The sequence below is a fragment of the Alosa alosa genome, chromosome 17, assembly GCF_017589495.1.
Source record: "Alosa alosa isolate M-15738 ecotype Scorff River chromosome 17, AALO_Geno_1.1, whole genome shotgun sequence".
In the NCBI taxonomy this organism is placed as follows: Eukaryota; Metazoa; Chordata; class Actinopteri; order Clupeiformes; family Clupeidae; genus Alosa; species Alosa alosa.
Window position 1 is genome coordinate 10,263,751 of NC_063205.1, and position 21,467 is coordinate 10,285,217.

The following is a 21,467-nucleotide window of genomic DNA, read 5'->3' on the forward strand; positions in this document are numbered from 1 at the left end:
TGACATAGCAAACAAGATATTGAGACTCTAACCCACACAAAACACATCCAGACATGGAGTCCCATCCAGATTCAAAACTGGTCGGATAAAACCTATCTTTTCCAGCAGCTTTGCAACTGATGCAGGATCTCGGCCCTTTCTTACACCATCACCACCACTTCAAAACTCGAGCACTGAAAAATCCCTGGCCCCAGAGCTCTATCTTTTTGTCCGCTCCTGGCCGAGAAGAGTTAGCAAGCGAGTGCTGCACAAACAGCCCCATTGTGCCATGACAGACGGCCACAGACAGCTGTCACACATTTATTCTAATTGCCCCTTGCGAGCACTTCAGCCGCGGTCATTCACTACAGAGCACCAGGAGAGTGAGTTATAAAATGCTCTGCATCCCCAAGTGTGATTGTGAACTCAGTTTGACGAAGCTCATTGTTGTGGTCAGGGGACGAACGCAGGGTTATCCCCGTCTACTGCTCCGGTTACTTCTGAGCAGCCCTCTAAATCACAGGCCTGGGTTGTCTCATCTTGCACAATGCCTGAGAAGGGAATTAGGCTTGTAAACACTGGGCCGAAGCCTCTAAATTATTCGAAATCCACTGACGTCACCTCAAGGGCACCATATGTTTTGGTCAGGGTGTATTTACTATGAAGTGTTGAAAGGAAGCCATAAGACTTGGTGTGGTTGGGTCTGGTGAACATGTGCATTTGACAAAGAAGGCAGCTGTCCGTTCAAGCACACCACACTGCCTGGTCTGAGGGTAACGCTGCAATTTTTCCTTTTTTTTTTTTTTAAATCCCCCGACCCTCCCCTTACTCAACCTAGTTCATCTCGTCGACGAATTGTCCTGCAAATGATTCCCAGATGCCCGGCTACCCACATTCCAAAGAGAGCCACTCCACCCCCTCTTCACCAGCACACCAACACTGTCCCTCTTCTCCTTGGACGTCAGTAGGGGAAAACACAACACAACACAACACAACACAACACAACACAACACAACACAACACAACACAACACAACACAACACAACACAACACAAAAATCATTTTACAGAAGGGAAAAACCCACTCAAAGCCGGGTGGCGTTTTAAAATTAATATTCCATTTTATTACAAAAAAACAGAGTTAGAGATCCCATCTTACGCAACGTTAAGACAAGACGTGAAGTGCTCATGACTCGGGAGACTAAGGAGCACAGCTATTCTCACGGCTGACATTTCTATGCAAAGCCTCTTCCCACATGCAAACCGCTTCCCTCCCTGCACCACAGAGATCGGAGCTTAATACTGCCATCGTGTGTGATCCAGGCACAGCCATATACATGGACACACACACACACACACACACACACACACACACACACACACACACACAGAAAAACAAAACACATATATGTCGACTATGATAGAATTGGCCTGATGGAGGTACTTCACCTGTATCCGACTATCTGCTTCATCATCAGATGCAGAACCATCACAGGGGTGACACAAACCAGTGCTTCACAATTACAGGATTGAGGTGAGGGAGAGGGAGAGGTCACTTAATCTTGCCTTTTAACTTACTGCGCCAAGGGACGAGAGAAAAGCACTAGCTATTAACAGGATGTGTCAAGTCTACTTTATCACATTATGTACAAATAGCTTTTCTTCAAAATGCAGAAACAAAAGAGAGAGGAGAGAACAGGTCATGAGATTGAACTATCTACAGCAGAAGTACAGTACAGTAAAATTTTCATGGTATAAAAATATATTACAAATCTCCAGGAATATTTACAGTGACAAGTTTTTCTACAAATACAAAGTTCTACATAAGAATTCATTGTGTAGGAAAAGCAAAAAACGCTTTCTCAATCCTATGTGTTCTACAGAAAAAAAAAACATATTCAAAAAAAGACAAGCTCTTGACAAAACTTCAGCACCAGATATGTTTTTTTTTGTTTCATAGTTTTAAGGAAAACCCTCAAAATAAAGTCACTGCATACTTTGGCAAACTAAAAAGAAAAGATTGACACAAAAATTGAACAACAAAACAAAGAACAGAGGAGGGAGGGAATCAAAACACAACAAATATCGAACAAACAAAATGAAACAAATGAAAAAGAGAAACCCTCCTGTTTTGACTGTTCTGGTCATTCACGTCACACCACGGACATCAGCAGGACACGACACGGGCCTCCCACCGGGCCTAGAAGAACATCCTGGGGCAAGAGAGAGAAAAACCGAGAGTCCGGGAGCGTTAGTCCAAGCACTGGCACACGCGTCCCATTTGGAGCCCAAGCAGGGAGCGCTGGCCGGGGTGAGTGCCGGCCTGCTGCTGAACCCAGCCGTGGGGGAAAGGGCACGACCTCGGGGAATTCTAGAATGCGGGTTTCTGGGAAAAGCTAAGCCAGTTGAGGTATGATGGGGTTTTTTTTTGTTTTTAAACTGGGGCAGCAGAGTGCCTAGGAAGTTCCTGAATGCACACTGCACATATGGAGGGCCTTACAGGTTGTGCTGTTGAGTGGGGGTGTGGGGGCTATGTGGTCATTAACATGCATGGATACATAGGCTTCCGCCCACAGTAGAGTGTGCATTCAACAGTATTCTCAGGATGCTTCAAATACCAGCTTACTGGGGGGCATCAAATCCTCATACATATAGCCTCCATACAAATCCACCTTAAACAATGCGGTCATCTTATTTACAACCACTCACATAATACTAATTAGAAAATTGACAAGGGAATTGACATTTAACAAGGTGCAGAAATTAATGTATTTTGGATTATCGACACACGGATTAACTACACACAAGGCCAATGCAGTGAAAAGTACTCCAATTAAAGAGTGTGTGTGTTATTAGGGCCATAGTTGGCCTTAACGGCATTCCTGATGCTCCCTGTGTTAAACGGCAACACTCCAACTTCCAGTGAGGGGTGCCATCTGCTGGCAAAGAGTTGCAACTGCCAGCAAGTGTAAACAGCTGTGACCCATGGAGTCCCTTTGGAGGACTACTGTCTACAAGCGTGATAGCATGAATTGATTAATTGGTCATGGGTCTCTGACCATACATACAGGACTGGACAGTGACTCCTCTGGGAGTTTACTCAGTCCAGGAAGACGTCCATTGTAGACTGATACTTTTCTTTAGTAAGTTTAATAGAAGATTTTAATAATGATTATTTTTGTGCGATTGGGTGCTAATTAAAAACAGATTTGTTGCAGCTGCATTTGCAAAAACTTCTGGAAAGCTCTAGTGTGAGTAGGGTTGGGTATCGTTTGGGTTTTATCCGATACCGGTGCTAAATCGATACATTTAAAACGGTGCCGGTGCCGAAACGGTGCCTGAACCGGTACTTTGTTTTTAAAATGTTTTTAATTAAAATGGTCTAAAGCATGAATTGCTTTTTTTTTATTGATAAGACAAATTTGAACATGAAATTGAACTGTTATATTCAATTTACTATCAATATTCTCATTGCTCCTACGAATAATACATTTAAATGTTAAAACAGCTTGCCATGCATGCACACACAATGGTAAGCTCTGCTTTCAAGTTTACCCAGTGTAGGCGGTTTGCCATAAGGTATGTTAAAACAGCTTGTCATAGAATAAATGCCAGTTAGCGCATTAGCAAGGATATTGTGTAACTGTCCTACTGTTGATGTTGTTTCATAGCCTTTTGCTTGTGTGTAGTTAGGCCCACTGCTAGATTTTGACAGGAGCTTGCGATATGCTTTAAAGTAAGCTACTTGGGCTCACGCAAGCTGTCAAACACTGTCCACTCGCCTATGTGGTGCACCCCTCTGGTTTATACATCCAGTGTTTATGTTAGCTAACTGTATCTGGATGTGTTGCTATCAGAGCAAGGCGTTAGAGATGGCGCATGACATGCAGTGATGCCTCGAAAAAAAAAAAAAAAGGCACCGAAATGAGGCACAGAAATCCACTTTGTTATTCGATGCGGCACCGGTGCCACATTAGAACCGTGTTTCGGTGCCCAACCCTAAGTGTGAGTCAGTGTGTGTGTGTGTGTGTGCATGCATACATCCTGTGTGATGGGCTAGTAGAACTATTTAAAAACATTAGTTAAGAGATGCAATGCTTAGGTTTTGGGGCTTCATTTGACTGTGAATGTGCACATGAGCTCATGGCTGAAGTGGCGTCTCACCTGTAGATGTTGGGGTCCAGCAACACGGCTGTGTCCTGAGGCAGCTGGGAGAGGTGCACCACTTTGGTCTTGAGCTGTGGCCGATCGCTCTCGCTCACCCACGCGTCCGGCAAGCTGCGGGAGAGGACCGAGCAAAACGGGGGTCAAACGGTCAGAATGTGTTCTTTTAATTGAACAATCTAAGCCTGGACTACCAATGAGTTGTTTTAAAGAGAGAAATACTCCCACACACACACAATCAATTTTAAATCTTTCCACACCACACCGCCTACGAGACACATTTATCCCTAACTCTGTACGTAACCCCACTAGAGAAGCCCGGAGGTTGTTGATCAACGGCCACCAACCGCCCCTCCACACACGCCTCTTTTCCACTTTTGGGCCGATTCCACGAAAGACAGTTGTTTGGGTTCGACTTGTTTTCATGACCCAGAAATGTACGCTTGAAAAGAAAGCGTCTCCCGGGAGGCACAACTTTTCTGTGTTATCGCTCCGCCCGACAGGCATTCCTCAGGCGCAGATTGATGGCTGCCTCAGAATAGAAGTTCCCAGGAGGAGAGAGCGTGCACGCCGGTCTTGAACAGGAGGAGAAAAAACGCACCAACAAGAAGATCGCACAGCAACCACGCACAAACACTACCCGAGACGAACGAGTTGCTACTTTGACCACACACACACACACACACACATACACACACGAAAAGTGCCTCCTGGATGCTTCTAATGAGAACAACATTGGATTTGAGGGGAGTGCAGGAATGCTGATGCTAGTAGAACCCTGTTCAAACTCAAATCCCAGCTATGCACTTGGGGTTTTCTTTTAAAGAGATAAACATTTTTTGCTCCAAGTATTATTGGTCATCTAAGGGTGATGGGGGGGCACTTGGTTTCCACTCAGGAGAGTCTTGGAGAGGTGTACTGGCCAGACATCAAGGCAAACCTCTTGCTCACTCTTTCCTCCCATCTCACTCTCGAAAACACATTCTGGTTGTTTTCAGCCAGGAGAAACTTCTCGTTGTGGAGGACTCAGGACTCAGGACAGAGTCTCTGGACACAAGAGGACCAGCAGGTAGAGAGACAGAGGGAGACAACGCAGTAAAGAGAGGAAGAAAGAAAAAGAGTGAGGGTGAGAGAAAGAGAGAGGGAGAAAGATGAACAATGAGAGGAGGTAGAGAGAGAATGAGAAAGAAAGTGACAGAAATCCAAGAAAGACACTAAAGGGACCACATTGAGTTTTCTGCCATGGACACACATGGAACTCGGTCACTCTGACACTGATAAACGAGGCACAAAGCACATTCAAAAAGGGCCGTCCGGCAGGCGCTTTCTGACCAGTGGTGCGTTTCCTGGGGATCAGGCACCAGAGGTGGGTATGTAGCCTCTTGCCTGCGGTGAGTCAGTCCAGCTGCTCTTCGAAATCGAATGCTAGAGGCCGCTTGCCTGACCCCTCAGAAATGCAATATTCTCCTCAGGAACTGGGACCCATAATTCTCACTGACAGGTATACAAGACCTAGCCTTGAGGGGAGGGCTCATGCATGGGGAGGTGTGTGTGTGTGTGTGTGTGTGTGTGTGGAGACCACAAGAGGGAGGGGAACAGTACAAAAAAAGGGCTGTTTGTCCTACTCTCTCCACCCATCTCTTTCTCTCTCCCTTCTCTCACTCTTTCTCTCTTCTCGCTCTCCTGCCTTCTAACCGTCAGACCAAGAGCTCTTTCGCAGATAGCTCTGAGAAGGCCCGTAGATATTTTCCCCATGTTGGGTTGGCCAAGCGGAGAGAGGAAGTGCGGAGTGTTTTTGGGGTCAATCCATCAGCCTTGCCGTGAGCCCCACCACATCACGGCGAGGGGCTACGAGAGACAGGGGGGAGAGAGAGAGAAAAAATATCAGGCATTCCTCACTATTTCTTTGGAGAGAGGACGCCGAAAGAGCACATAAATATTGCCTTATGGGAGAAGCTGCCAAGATCCTCGGAGTTAAGGGGAGGAAAAAAAGAGGATGTTCTGTTTCCATCAATTGCTTTTTCCGCGAAAATCGCTCGGCTTTCTTGGTGAAGAATGAAGGGTTCCGCAGGGCCTGGCTGCCGACGCTAGCAGGCCAGTGGGCTAACGCTGATGGAGAGGCACATCGTCTTCTCCGCAGACCAGCGTGCGGTCCACTCTGTGGGGAGGCCCGCCGCCCATCATCCTGACAGAATGATGAGTGGAGTGATGGATATAGAGCTCGATGAAAGACAAAAAGAGACTCGAGGCCGCACTGATAATGCGTAGAGGGGCCTGGCAAAGGACTTCGTAGGCTGATAGCCCAGACAGTACAAGTGAAAAACACATGCTACCCGAGCATGGGGGACATGAGCCTTCAGACAGGTCCATTCACTTCTATCACACGAGGCTGAAACAGGTCCATCGTGACAGCTGAGCGTCTTTCAACACAGCCATATGTCTGAACTAACTGGCTCGATTTCAATGCAAAATTGTAGGATGCTAAAAACATGTAGCTACATCCCATAGCACATAAGGATATCATTGCAGGATGCTAAAAACATGTAGTGACATACGTGTCAATTATCAGTAGGCTTCTTACAAGTATACTGTTACGGAAACAGGCTGCGGTCTACATGACTGTTTTATAACATGTAGACACAAACAAGAACACAAGCTGATTTGGGCTCTGCTCAGTGGCTGGGGGTTGGCTCACTGGAGTGGAGCTGAGGAGTGTGCCCAGGAACAGGAACTGGATTGAGCTGGTACCGCCTGAGCGCTGGCACCATCATGCAACATTCAGCTGAAGTGGCGTTACATCAATGGCTGACCACAGCCAGATCCGCTTAAGATTATACGTCTGTGTTTGTGCGTGTGAGTGTGTGTGTACATGCACATATTAAGTGTGGCCACTTTCTCTGTAATGCATGTGTGTTCATGCCTCTTTCAAAGATTCTGTGCATGTGAATATGTGAGCGCATTTGTGTGTGTGTGTGTGTGTGTGTGTGTGTGTGTGTGTGTGTGTGTGTGTGTGTGTGTGTGTGTGTAAATGTGGCTGTAGGGATCTTTCAGAGATGTTGTGTCCCCCTTTCAAAATGTGTGTGTGTGTCCCTTTCAAAGTGTGTGTGTGTGTGTGACTCAGCAGTGAGCCGGCCAGACCCCACACACAGAGCACAGACTCCAGCTTCCTTCCTGACTCACAGCCGGCTCAACAGCTGACATTTTGGGAGGCAAAATGGTGGAGAGGCCAGGGGTCTGAGACTCTCCCACTCCCACTCCTTATCTCTCTCTCTCTCTCCCTCCCGCTCTGCCCCCCTCTCCTTATCCCACTCTCTCTCTCTCCCCCCTTCCATCTGTCTGTCTTTATCCCTTTTTCTTCTTCTCTCTACTCACATGTCCTCAGGAGTCCAGTGTAGGAGAACCTTCACCTTCCCAGAATCCTCTTTCCGCCTGGCGATCACCTGAGACAAAAAAAAAAAGCATAAATAAAAACATAAATAACGAAAAGAGACAAAGCCAACACCTAAATAATAGAAAGACAAGCAAGTCACCTAAACCCATTCATTATAATAATATTTCACTTTTTAGCTCACTGATTTTCCTGAAATCAGTGAAAATAGCGATGTTTCAAAGATAAGGTTAATCAGAATCCTGGGATATGCCCGCTTGACAACAGGAGAGATGGAACTAACGACTGGCCTTTGGCCGTAGCAACCATCCATTTAGAACTAGTAACGGCAGTTTTTCCTGCAAGTTGAGAAATTAGTTTGATATGTGGCAAAAAGAAGTAGTTCTAGCCAACAAACAAGACAGTGTTAGCGATTAAAACGTTTACATTATAACAGGAAATGAACACAACGCAAGTGGCAACAGTGGAATAAGCAGGATAATGGACTCCATGGCGTTCGGTTCACAGAAATAAATGCACTTACGAGGTGCGGAACGCTTACTCGAAGCCTCAGCTGCGCTTCGGGCCGTTTTACCACCTCGAATGTGCATTCATTTCTGTGAACCGAACGTTGTGTCATCCACTATCCCTTACTTGTTGAGCAGGAAGCTGATCTCGAGGAGGAACTTCAGCTATGTGTGTAGGGGTAGAGTCAGTGTTGTGGTCAGGCTCCATAAACAGTCTGGCTTAGCCTGTGTGTGTGTGTGTGTGTGTAAACTCCTTGGTGTGAATGTGTACGAGCCGGTTTGCCTGTGTGAGATAGGAGAGCGTGCGTGTGTGTGTGTGTGTGTGTGTGTGTGTGTGTGTGTGTGTGTGTGTGTGTGCCTGTACGTAGGAGGGCCACTGAGCTGCCAGCCACTTTATTAGCTTTTTAATTAATCTTTCACAGGGGTGAGCTCCAGTCCCATGGGCCTGTAACTACAGAAGCCTGCTGCGGACACAAATAGACCACAGTCCTCTGGACACGCACGTACAACTGTGATTTTAAGCTTATTAAGGTCTTAAGAGCTATTAAAGAAAGACAGTTTATATTTAGAGAAATTAGGAATTATGAATAAGGAAGAATTTGTGAGTGTTGCGGGATTTGTCCTCATTTATCAAGTAAAGCAGAGCATTACAGGGGGGATGCCAAGCCGGCCGTCAGGCTGGTCACTCTGTGGGAGGGACGCAGTGGTGGGAGTTGCAGAGGTATGTGGACGGCTCAGGAGATTTGGTCTGATTCTGAAGGAAATTATTAGACAAGGGGAGCCCTGCCTTTGTCTAGTGCAGCCAGAGGTCTGGACACTGTAAACAAATCCCTAATGTTTTGTTTTTCTGTGTGTCTGTAAGTGTGTGTGAGAAGATGTGTGGGTGCAAAATAATTGCAAGCGCAACTACTCATCTATACTTCTAAACTAAAAAATGATTAAAAAAGGGTAAAAGATGGAATTACTGAACAACTTAATATGTACCAATGATGGGGCACACACACACACACACACACACACACACACACACACACACACACACAGGCCTACTAGTTACCTAGTAGTGGTTTAGACTTCACACTGAAGGAGTGTTTGTGGGACAGTTGGGGCTCTGGTGCCCCCTGGTGTTCACTCGGCAGTACTGACTCTTACCGTGCTGTGGAAGACTACGCTGTGGCCGTTGCCCAGGCTCTCGATGTGGGTGGCCAGGTTGAGGCAGATGGCTCGGTGCCGGATGGCGTCCATCGTCTGGGCGTCGAAGAAGTCGTGTGGCCGCGCTGCGGGAAGGACAGAGACTGTGCGGTGAGAGAAGGGGAACGTTAAAACAGCTGGACACGTTTAGACGAGAGGGAAGCCATGGCTTACTAGGTGCTTCCTACTACAACCCTCAAGCCAGCAATTTAAGACCTTCTCTCAGCTCTTAGGTATCTCTGGGGCTTTATTGTTTGTGTATATCTCACTGAATGAGTTGTTACCGACATTAAAGGAAAAGGCTTTAAAATCTAAACCTAATCACAAACGTTGATGACTGATTGATTACACTGCTTCGACACATTAAAATGGTCTAAACAGTGTGCAACTGCTGTGCTCATTCAAGTGTGTGTGTGTGTGTGTGTGTCTGCCACAGTGCTGCTGGGAGGCCAAGTGCAGTCTCGCCCAGCTGAAGTGTTTCCGAGGCCTGGTGCGCACACACACACACACACACACACACACACACACACACTTGGTGACCACATCAAAACACTGGCACTGCAGCAGTTAGTCTCCAGCAGCCAACTTCCTCTCATAAGCACATAACCTCACACACACTCATTCACCTTCACCAACACACACACACACACCCCTTCACCAACACACACACACACATTCACCTTCACCAACAAACACACACACACACTTGTTTTTTCATCCAACTATGGCTGTGGTCCACCTTATCGGTTATCTCCCCTGGTGCCAACACGCATGGTGGTTTGGAAGTGCCGTCATTCCCCTGGGGATCAATAAAGTATCTATCTCTCATAGCAAATCCACACCAGCCAGCCTGTGAGATGATAGCAAATCTACACCAGCCAGCCTGTGATAGCAAATCTACACCAGCCAGCCTGTGATGATAGCAAATCCACACCAGCCAGCCTGTGAGATGATAGCAAATCTAACTGAAGGAATCGATCGGTGTCCCCCACTCTTGTGTCTGTGTCTGACCCAGTGGAATAAGTGTGCAAGGACCCTTAACCCTTAAAAAGGAGTACCGTCACACCGGTGTGATGGGAATGTTGAGAAATGAACGTTCTAAAGAATATCTGGGTTCATTAAATTCAACATAGAATTTTAGAACCTTCAATTGTTGCAGAACTTAGAATGTTCAAAAACCTACACCTTTAAGGGTTAAGAGTGATGAATCACTAGGACTAGAAGAGTGAAGAGAAAAACACCCAGTAACGTTTGATTCAAAAGAAAAGACCTCATCCAGGAGCAGACAAGAGAAAAAGAGGAGACAGAGGAAGAGAACCTTTCAGGACACGAGTGCTGTGGGTAAAGTGGAGAGAGAGACAGAGAGAGTGAGACAGACAGACAGACAGAGAGAGAGAGAGACAGGGATGGACACATACGCAGCGAGCGTCGGCGTTTGTTCTTCAGCTTCCTCCGTTTGTTGATGCCTGCTTTGGAGGGCGACTCCTCCTTCAGTTTGGCCTGACTGGACATCTTGGAGGAGTTCTGCTGGCTGAAGTGGGTGGGCACGTGGCGCGCTAGCCCCCCCTGGGAGGCAAAGGTGGCATTGCAACCTCCAACCACACACTGTTGAGGAAAGAAGGGGATTCAGAAAACTTCTATGACAGAGTTCCTAGCGGTGTTCTTTTGACGCACAAAAAACAGGTACAGGTCAGTTCTTCAATCTCTTAAATTTAGTGAATATTTATTAAATGGTGCAAAATAAATGGTGCAGGATAAAATAATTAAATATAAATTTACAGAGTAAATAGTACATTTAATTTTTATAGTGCTTTTCAGACAGGATCACAAAGTGCTTCACCAAAAAGGTGCATGAAAAATAAAAAATAAATAAAACGGATACAATTAAACATAATTTAAACAAATAAAATGTGGTTACCAAAAAACAAATTAGCAAACCCAATGTGAGTTTGTGAGTGTGTGTCTGTGCCTGCCTCTATGCACAGAGACAGACACACACACAGAGAGAGAGAGAGAGAGAGAGAGAGAGAGAGAGAGAGAGAGAGAGAGAGAGAGAGAGAGAGAGAGAGAGAGAGAGAGAGAAACACCTCTAGTACTCTCTCTCTCTCTGTGTGGGTGCATGAGCAGTCTTATTTACCTTGAAGGGCTTGTCTCCGCTGTGGGATAGCATGTGTCTCTGAAGCCAGCTCTGGCTGGTGGACGGAGTATTGTACACCTTACAGCCTTTCCATAGGCACACAAACACCTGCAAAGAGAAAGACAAAGACACTCACACACACTTGAATGTCAACCAGTAGCTCACTACCACCTGTACGCCTGTGCTAGTGTGTGTGTGTGAGTATGTGACAGTTATGCATGAGTGAGTGTGTATGTGTGAGGGAGTGTGTTTAAAGTTTGCACAGAGAAAAAGTTAGCCTGAAGCAACTCGCGCCCGAGTCAACATTATACACACTCCAACAACCTCTGGCATGAAGGTATAGTTTTTTTTTTCATGCTAAAGGTTAAAAAAAAAGTTGTGAAAAAGTTCCACGCAGACAGGAGGAGGATGAAACGAGAATAGTGAGAACACAGGGAGCAGACAGAAGAGCTGACAACCATTTGAACTCGTGTCTGCAGCTGGGCTTTTTTTCACAGCCAAGAGCAGATACAGCGCTAGCAACCAGGTGGAGAGAGGAGAGAGCACATGATGGACAGATACAGAGACAGCAAGGGAGAGAAAGAGAGAGAGCTAGAGAAAAGAGAGAAAGAGAGAGAGCTAGAGAAAAGAGAGAGAGAGAGAGAGAGAGAGAGAGAGACTGTGTGGGTCTGTTCAGCCCTCCTGAGACTGTGGTATGGAGAGTGAGAATGAGACAGAGAGAAGAGAACTAGTGAAAAGGTTATTGCAAGTAAAATATGTATGTGTGTCTGCATCTCTTTCTGTGTGTGTGTGTGTGTGTGTGTGTGTGTGTGTGTGTGTGTGTGTGTGTGTATATATATATATATATATATATTTTATCCTTGTAAAGGCATACTCCTCCTGACTAACAAAAAAAGTGAGCAACTTGCAGAACACGATGCTACAAGCACTGTTCGATGCAAGCAGACCCACTCACATGTATACTTGTATAGCCCCAGGGAACAGAGGGATGCAGGGATGAGGAGAAGAGGCCATGAGAGCAACTGAGTAGAGAGGAAGACAAGCAACAACAAATGGAGAGAGCAATAAAAACACAGAAAGGAGGTCGAGTATGTCATGTGAGACTGCAGGACCGTTCTAAACAAACAGGCAAGCAGTGAGACAAACAGACAGACAGACAGGCACAGAGACAGAGACAGAGACAAACAGAGAGACAGACAGAGACAAACAGACAGACAGAGAGACAGACAGAGAGAGAGAGACAGAGAGAGACAGACAGACAGAAAGACTGACCCCTCCTCGCTGGCCGTCCACGTGTGTGCCGCGGATGTGTTCGGCCAGGTCGGGGCTGTTGCTGTACAGCATGTGGCACTGGTCCCAGCAGCACGGGTAGGACGAGGAGGAGCCCTTGGGGGCAGGGACCGCCGTGCCGCCGTGGCCGTTCATCATGGCCGGCGTGGAGCGGCCGCTGGACGCTGTGCTCTCCAGGTCCATAAGAGTGCTGCTGATACTGAACACACACACACACACACATTACATGATTATTACAAGATAGTTGACAGTGACAACACTTGTGTGATGCATAACGACTGTGTTCTGCTAGTTTGTGTGGTCATGACAAAACATCTGCGGGCACTGTGAATCCCTGGTCATTACAAGGGCCATGTCAGGCCCAATGTCCAAAGCTCTGCTGATACTGAGGCCCTAAGACTTGACAGCTGAGCGTACACACACACACACACAGATTGTGGACAGTGCTTACCAAACACAGAAACGTGCCTTCAGGACCACCGCTCTCCAGAGTGCTATTCTCCAGGCCTTTGTTTGCACCAGCACAGCCATGCCGAGTTACGCTGCTTACATAAAACACGCCTGCCTATTTACACTGGCCCAGACCACAGGGAGGCCCAGCGAGAGGCTCCCGGCCGCCTAAAGAGAGGGCCAGACCTGCAGCTGCACTGGACGCTCTGGGCTCGCGCTCAACCACTAGCAGAGATCGGCCAGCTGGGCCTTCGAGCAGCCCATACAACAGCGTCTCCCTCTTTTGTGCTCCGACTCTCTCCCGAGATCTTTTAAGGTCCGAGCCCTTCGTGTTCCGCGTGGCTTCTACACATACCAAATGGTCTCTAGCACTCTGGTCTCTGTCTCCTCTTATTACATTTTTCTCCATTTTTTTTCCCTCTCACTCCTTTTGTGCTCTTTCTGCACGTGTAGCTCTCTGTCTCTCATTTGCACTTGTCCAGATCTTTCCCCCCCCCTCCCCCCTCTCCGTGCAGTAGTAATGTTATTGAAGGAGCGTGAAGAGGCCTAAATGGACTTGAATAGGCAGCAGCGGGGAGGGACGCGGCCCAAACTCAGCCCTCCGTCGTGGGCATGATTGGGGGGTCGGGGTGCTGATGGCTGGAAGCGAAGGAATAGAGGGATTTGGAGGATAGGGGGGGGGAAACAGAAGAAAGGGAGGGAGGGAGAGACTGGCTGGTGAGCTCACTCACAACAACAACAAGGAGGGAGAGAGAAAAGAAAAACCAGCGCGGCCCTTCGCTGGAGTCTCCGGCAGCTTCCATCTGCTGTGGCCCACTCAGAGGCAGCTAGCCGTGTCTGAGACACCGTGTGCTTCTGCTGCTGGTGGTAGTGGTGGAGTGTGTGTGTGTGTGTGTGTGCGTGTGTGTGTGTGTGCATGACTGACCGCGTGGCTCTGGTCGGCCTCGGCATCCTAGCGTCTTTAACACCCCACGCACTGCAGCAGGGGCTTGCACACTCACATGTGGTTTTGAAGGTGATGAACGAATGTTACAGGGCCTGCGAGTCAGCACATCTCCACCTGTCTGGCTTCCTGAGGACACGACACAATGTGTGCATCTGTGTGTGCGTGTGTGCGTGTGTGTGTGTGTGTGTGTGGTGGGCCAGACCTATGACCAGAGGCAGATGTCTGAAGGAGAGGACACAATTATGCCTTGAAACAACCACACTACAGCCCTCCAAGCTAGTGATTATCTGCGACTGTGAGCACACACATTCACTGTGTACGATCTCTACAGTGAGCTTGTTGGAGTGTATGAATGGGGCAGGAGAGAGAGAAAGAGAGAGAAAGAAAGAAAGAAAGAAAGAAAGAAAGAAAGAAAGAAAGAAAGAAAGAAAGAAAGAAAGAAAGAAAGAAAAAGAAAAGAAAGAAAAAGAAAGAGAGAGAGAGAGAGAGAGAGAGAGAGAGAGAGAGAGAGAGAGACGCTTGATAGAGCTGTTGATATTCTTCTTTTGTTTATTTGTTCCTCCTTTGTTTCCACTGCTGTTATTCTTATACTTTCATGTTTCTTTTCACTTGCTTTGGCAGTACTCTGTGATGAGAGCAAAGCTTAAAAAAAGCTTCTTTGAGTGGAACTGAGAGAGAGAGAGAGAGAGAGAGAGAGAGAGAGAGAGAGAGAGAGAGAGAGAGAGAGAGAGAGAGAGAGAGAGAGAGAGAGATGCCAAGATGAAAACCCTGAATAGACAGAAGGAAGGGCGGGAATGAGACCGCTGGTGAGACAGCCCATCTGTGTAACACAGGCAGCATGCTCCCACGCGTTCCTGTCCACCCATAAACAAGATGACGGGGTGCTACCGAGGCCAGCTCTCTGGCCACTAATTCCCCCTGTCCACCTCCCTCTCTCTCTCTCCCTGTCCACCCTGACCATCAGCCAAAACTGCTCCTTCTCATGGCTTTCATTACAGAACGGAAACACATGTGTGTGTGTGTGTGTGTGTGTGTGTGTGTGTGTGTGTGTGTGTGTGTGTGTGTGTGTGTGTCTACACGCCTGAAAACAAGACATCGTGATCTGGACTCGACTTAGGCTCAGAGCGTGCCTCCACTGGGCAGTTTTATGGGAGCCGCCTCGCCTGGCCGGGAGGGAGGGAGGGTGTGTGTGGAGACTGACAGGAGAGCTGCACTGCACCTGGGAACAGCAGGGCCGCTCTGGACACATCTGGTTGCCCTAGTGCGCGGTGGGAGCTTAGCGGCCAGCATGGCGCAGTGGGAGACCTCTGCACTGACCAGGGCATGGGCACGCAGACAGTTGCAGGGGTGGAGGCAGACAAAAATAGGGTGCTAGGGAGACATCTCAAAGGATTCAGGGAAAAGGCCATTAAGAAAACCTATGTTATGATACAGTCCAGGTCCATCACTCGTATTGCACCGCTCAATATCGAATAAAAATGAGATCTTCAATCCCACTCCTTCGGGTCTTGATATGACTTCATCTCTTTTGCACTGTTCTTCTGTGAAGTCTGGCCTAGACTTCATCTTCACTGACTACACTAACCAACTCACTTGTGGGGAATTTGAAGGTGTAGCCAAATTAACTGTCTTTGACCTTTACCCCTGAAGCAGCTGAGCAACGACTGATTCAACAAAACCCGCTTTTACCTGAAACGTAGAGAGCCTGACAATCTGTCAAAAAAGTGAAACTGAGGTCGTCTAATCCCCCTTTGAGCTTTGTCGTGATAAAGGCTCGGCGCTGGTGGCGAGGAGTTAAAGAGGAGAGAGAGAGAGAGAGAGAGAGAGAGAGAGAGAGAGAGAGAGAGAGAGAGAGAGAGAGAGAGAGAGAGAGAGAGAGAGAGAGAGAGAGAGAGAGAGAGAGAGAGAGAGAGAGAGAGAGAGAGAGAGAGAGAGAGAGAGAGAGAGAGAGAGAGAGAGAGAGAGAGAGAGAGAGAGAGAGAGAGAGAGAGAGAGAGAGAGAGAGAGAGAGAGAGAGAGAGAGAGAGAGAGAGAGAGAGAGAGAGAGAGAGAGAGAGAGAGAGAGAGAGAGAGAGAGAGAGAGAGAGAGAGAGAGAGAGAGAGAGAGAGAGAGAGAGAGAGAGAGAGAGAGAGAGAGAGAGAGAGAGAGAGAGAGAGAGAGAGAGAGAGAGAGAGAGAGAGAGATGCCAAGATGAAAACCCTGAATAGACAGAAGGAAGGCGGGCGGCGAGACCGTTGGTGAGACAGCCCATCTGTGTAACACAGGCAGCATGCTCCCACGCGTTCCTGTCCACCCATAAACAAGATGACGGGGTGCTACCGAGGCCAGCTCTCTGGCCACTAATTCCCCTGTCCACCTCCCTCTCTCTCTCTCCACTGTCTGGCCTCAGTCTCTTGTGTGAGCTTTCTGTGATTTATCTGTCTCCTATCCTCCTCAAATGGATTTTATTCTCTTTCATAGTGTATGTTAAGCCTGACAACACCCTCCATTTTGTCATCTTTTCTCAGCTAGTGGCCCATCTCTCTAACTCTCTCTCTCTCTCCACTGTCTGGCCTCAGTCTCTTGTGTGAGCTTTCTGTGATTTATCTGTCTCCTATCCTCCTCAAATGGATTTTATTCTCTTTCATAGTGTATGTTAAGCCTGACAACACCCTCCATTTTGTCATCTTTTCTCAGCTAGTGGCCCATCTCTCTAACTCTCTCTCTCTCTCCACTGTCTGGCCTCAGTCTCTTGTGTGAGCTTTCTGTGATTTATCTGTCTCCTATCCTCCTCAAATGGATTTTATTCTCTTTCATAGTGTCCTCCCTCTCTCTCTCCCTGTCCACCCCTGACCATCAGCCAAAACTGCTCCTTCTCATGGCTTTCATTACAGAACGGAAACACATGTGTGTGTGTGTGTGTGTGTGTGTGTGTGTGTGTGTGTGTGTGTGTGTGTGTGTGTGTGTGTGTCTACACGTCTGAAACAAGACATCGCATCTGACTCGACTTAGGCTCAGAGCGGTGCCTCCACTGGGCAGTTTTATGGGAGCGTCTCTCGCCTGGCCGGAGGGAGGGAGGGTGTGTGTGGAGACTGACAGGAGAGCTGCACTGCACCTGGGGAACAGCAGGGGCCGTTCTGGACACATCTGGTTGCCCTAGTGCGTGTGAGCGTTTAGCGGCCAGCATGGCGCTCAGTGGGAGACCTCTGCACTGACCAGGGCATGGGCACGGCAGACAGTTGCAGGGTGGAGGGCAGACAAAAATAGGGTGTTAGGAGACATCTCAAAGGATTCAGGGAAAGGCCATTAAGCGCCGAAAACCTACATGATACAGTCCAGGTCCATCACTCGTATTGCACCGTTCAATATCGAATAAAAATGAGATCTTCAATCCCACTCCTTCGGTCTTGATATGACTTCATCTCTTTGCACTGTTCTTCTGTGAAGTCTGGCCTAGACTTCATCTTCACTGACTACACTAACCAACTCACTTGTGGGGAATTTGAAGGTGTAGCCAAATTAACTGTCTTTGACCTTTACTCCCTGAAGCAGCTGAGCAACGACTCGATTCAACAAAACCCGCTTACCTGAAACGTGAGAGCCTGACAATCTGTCAAAAGTGAAACTGAGGTCGTCTAATCCCCCCTTTTGAGCTTTGTCGTGATAAAGGCTCGGCGCTGGTGGCGAGGAGTTAAAGAGTGAAGCGGTTAGCATCCAGCAGTTAGCGCACAGCGTGTGAGCGAGCGTTATGCTTACCCATAACTCTGGAGACTCGCTGGCTTAACCACAGCTGCGCTTCCAACCACAGTTGCACTAATTACAAGAGCAGCAAGACAAACTGCCGGAGCATAGGGGGCACTGCCAGACAGGAGCCACTGACCACCACAGACCCAGCCTCCAGCACACACCACCAATATAACCACATACACAGAAAGCCTACATTCAACACGCACACACACATATAGTCTGCCTCTGTAGTAAACAGACATGAAAGGCAATACATTAACAATCTTCCACTTCCATAAATGAATAAAAAGTATCATATAGGCCAGTGTTTCCCAAACTTTTTTTCTGGGGACCCACTTTTTAAAAATGACAGACTATCACGACCCAACTCGTGACTGTGGTAGTTAACAAACTAGATCCTAACGGAAAGCTGTTAGCTTTCCTAAGCTATATAAGGTATAAGCTAGGGGTATTACACAACATAAATTGTCACTATGCTATGCTGGCGACCCAAATAAAATCTCCTACCTGTGGGTCGCGACCCAGTCTTTAAGAACCAATGATATAGGCCACACACCCACTTACTCACACACACACACACACACACACCCACACGTACCAACACACAGACCCAACAATGAGAAATAAGACAGAGGATCTGGTTGAACATCTACATGTGTGCACATCCCCCCCCCCCCCCAGTGGAGGGGCAGCTGTGGTGGGGCTCTGGCGTGGCGGCCGGATTGCTGCCAGGAGTGGGAACAAAAGTTACATTCAGGCCCTCCAGCTGCCCAAACAGCAGGGCTCAAGGCCTCCGCTCTCACACTCGCAGATCTGCAGCCCACTCCCCTCACGGACAAAGCCCCGGGACACGGAAACAGAGAGGACTCTCGCTCTCTCCCTCTCTGTCCGTTCGTCTCTCTCTCCCTCACCCTCTCTCTCTCTACTCCTTTCTTTTTAAGAGTCTGCTCCCTGCCCCCCCCCCTCTCTCTCTCCACTGTCTGGCCTCAGTCTCTTGTGTGAGCTTTCTGTGATTTATCTGTCTCCTATCCTCCTCAAATGGATTTTATTCTCTTTCATAGTGTATGTTAAGCCTGACAACACCCCTCCATTTTGTCATCTTTTCTCAGCTAGTGGCCCATCTCTCTAACTCTCTCTCTCGTTATGTGCCACTGCCACTTTCTTCCTTCACAGAGTTTCTCTCTCCCCCCACCCATCTCCTCCATTTTCCTTCATGTAGGCTATACCTCCTTCTCTTTGTCCCTCTGACCATTCTTCATCTCCCCATGTTCTGTCCATCAACCTCCTCACAAACAAATCCATCCAATCTCTCCATCACAACCCAAGCATCTGAGCGACCCGCTGGAAGTGCTTAACAGGGAAGGGAAATGGGAAGAATTAGCTTCTCCCCAAAGCACTCTGGGAGGAGGAGGACGAGGGGCGGAAAAAAGGCAGCAACAGCTGCATCGGGGACAGTGGAGGGGCTGAATTATGTCCTCGCTGAGGCTGCTGACAAGCCAAGCAGAATCCAGTGGCTGACCCAAGGCTTCTGTCAAAAGGAGGCCAATTAAAAGACTAGCTGGCGTAACCCAGTCAAAACGTTCTGCGCCCTTTCCATATGCAGTGGGAGGCTAAACGCTAAAGTCTGAGAAAAATAGGCCAGCAGATAGAACCTACACTGTGATTTCACAGAATTGTGATGATCTAATGCCAAGTTCTTGACTTCTTGTATCTAGTATGGAGAAACGACATGTGTTTTAAGAAAAGTCTGCTTTGGCACTTCCCCATGTGACAGGTGCGGTTTAAATGTGTAGGAGTTTAAAGAGACTTCATTCTGTCAGTCGGTCTAGAAATTCCCGTAGCCTATGACTCGTTTGTGTAATTTGCCTGAATGACAGAACCGTTACTGTCAATTTATCATTTGAAGCTGACAATGCAGCTGTGATGTCCCATATGGCCAAATTTGAACACTTTTTTTTATTCAGCCATTAGGAGGCCGAGCAAAAAAAAATAAAAAATAAAACTGTTTTTGACGACCACCTCGAAGGGGACATGACCAAGAACTTGTCCCGGAATAAATTAAAATTTCACTTTTTTTCATTTTTGACGACTTATATGCATTTAGTGCAATGTATGCTTCTTACTCGTTCTGGCTGGGTTGAAGGATACATTTTCCACACAGAATTGTAATAGGTCGTGTAAATAAAAAGAAGGATAAACTTCACTCTACTCTAGTAGTGACAAAGGAAGTGTATAACGTTTTAAAACAATCACTAATATCGAGGCATGCAATTTGTAAGCCTCTACCATCATCTGGTCTGTCTTAAAGCTTCATCACAACAAAAGACTATTTTTAGCTCCGTGCAAAATCATTTTGTTAGTCTATCGATGTAGGCTAAGCGACAGGATAAATAAGGAAATCGAGTGTCAGAACGAAGGCCTACCTAAGCATATTATTTCCACAGTTCTGCAATTAATCAGCCCAATGGAAACACTGACATAACGAACATAAGTTCAATCGAACTTGAGAAACAAAAGGTAAAAACAGTCAGAGCTGAAAAAGAACTTTGGGGCCACCGTTAGGTCGACGCCGGAGGACAAGCCACAATGTATCTTGTTTAGCAACAATAGTAACTCAACTGAAGCGTTAACTTTAGCCATTATCGTGAATCAATCAGCAGCCCACATTTGCACCATCAGTGCAGTGTCGCCGAAGTTGTGATGGAGGCTATATGTCTTAACTAATTACGCCTTCATGGGTGTACACAAACCTGTCTTCTGAATCCATTCTACTCAAAGGCTCTCCGTCGGACGAAGACATTTCTACGCTGGCTCGTCTCTTTATGCCATGATCGGTTTTATCCGTGCAATCATCGGCTTTACTCTTCATGCAGTCGCTTGGAGAGGACACGTTCTCTTCCCTTTGTTCTTGTTTCGGCTCCCCCGTCCCGTCGCCGGTGCCGTTGCAGCTCGCATGGCTTCTCTGCTCCGGACTTTTGCCGGATTCCGCAAGGTCACAATCCATATCATTTACCACATCGCTTTCCTCCTTAGCGATGACAGCTGTTGGTGTAGTTTCTGGGCAGACTTCGGGTACGGGCGATGGTTTCTCGTCCTCCTCTGTTGCTCCTTCTTGTCCACCGTTCACGTCCATTTTTACAGTGTCGTTTCCAACCGGTTCCTGTTCCGAGGCGAGGCCCTCTGCTTTCTGTTCGCTTTTCTCAGTTTCCAGAGTTCGATTTTGATCGCCTGGAGAAGAGGATTCCTGATCCGTGCCATCGGTGGAAGTGGTAGCCATTTTTAATCGTTAAAAGCTTTTCGATTTGTACCCCCACGAAGTTAAGCCAGAACGATAGTCTCTACGTGCGCTCTCGTTCCCCAACCAGCTTCGAGAGATGCACCACGAGAGGTTGAACAGGGACGTGAGAGGCGGAGACTCATGACGTAGCCATTTCGTTTGTGAATGTTTCCACGTGTTCTCAGTTTTAACAATACAACGGCGTCTTGCAGAAGTTAACACTTTTAGATTGAGTTTTAAATTGAGAAAAGTCGTGATTTTCAAAATTAACAATTGCTATGAAATTCGTTGACGTAAAGCGTAATTAATTATCTGCTCATAGATAGACCAGTGAATATGGTTGTTGTGAATATGGTTGTGAAATAGCCTGGGAATACCCATAAAGGTTGTAGTGGTTAAAACAAAACTAAAGG

General features: G+C 47.3%; 1 protein-coding gene across 2 annotated transcripts; it reads right to left on the minus strand.

Moving 5' to 3' along the window:
• Positions 1-1,074: 1,074 nt before the first annotated feature.
• aebp2 (AE binding protein 2) lies at positions 1,075-21,180 on the minus strand. 2 transcript variants are annotated; one of them, XM_048268514.1, is made up of 8 exons: positions 20,528-21,180; positions 12,637-12,853; positions 11,365-11,472; positions 10,646-10,832; positions 9,189-9,313; positions 7,515-7,582; positions 4,143-4,256; positions 1,075-2,191 (listed from the first exon to the last, which is right to left on the minus strand). In XM_048268514.1, the coding sequence occupies exons 1-8, from the start codon at positions 21,052-21,054 to the stop codon at positions 2,179-2,181; spliced, it is 1,359 nt and encodes a 452-aa protein (XP_048124471.1). In that variant the 5' UTR covers positions 21,055-21,180; the 3' UTR covers positions 1,075-2,178. The 2 variants fall into 2 exon arrangements, with proteins under 2 accessions (XP_048124471.1, XP_048124470.1); XM_048268513.1 differs by having other exon boundaries at positions 9,189-9,331.
• Positions 21,181-21,467: the final 287 nt, after the last annotated feature.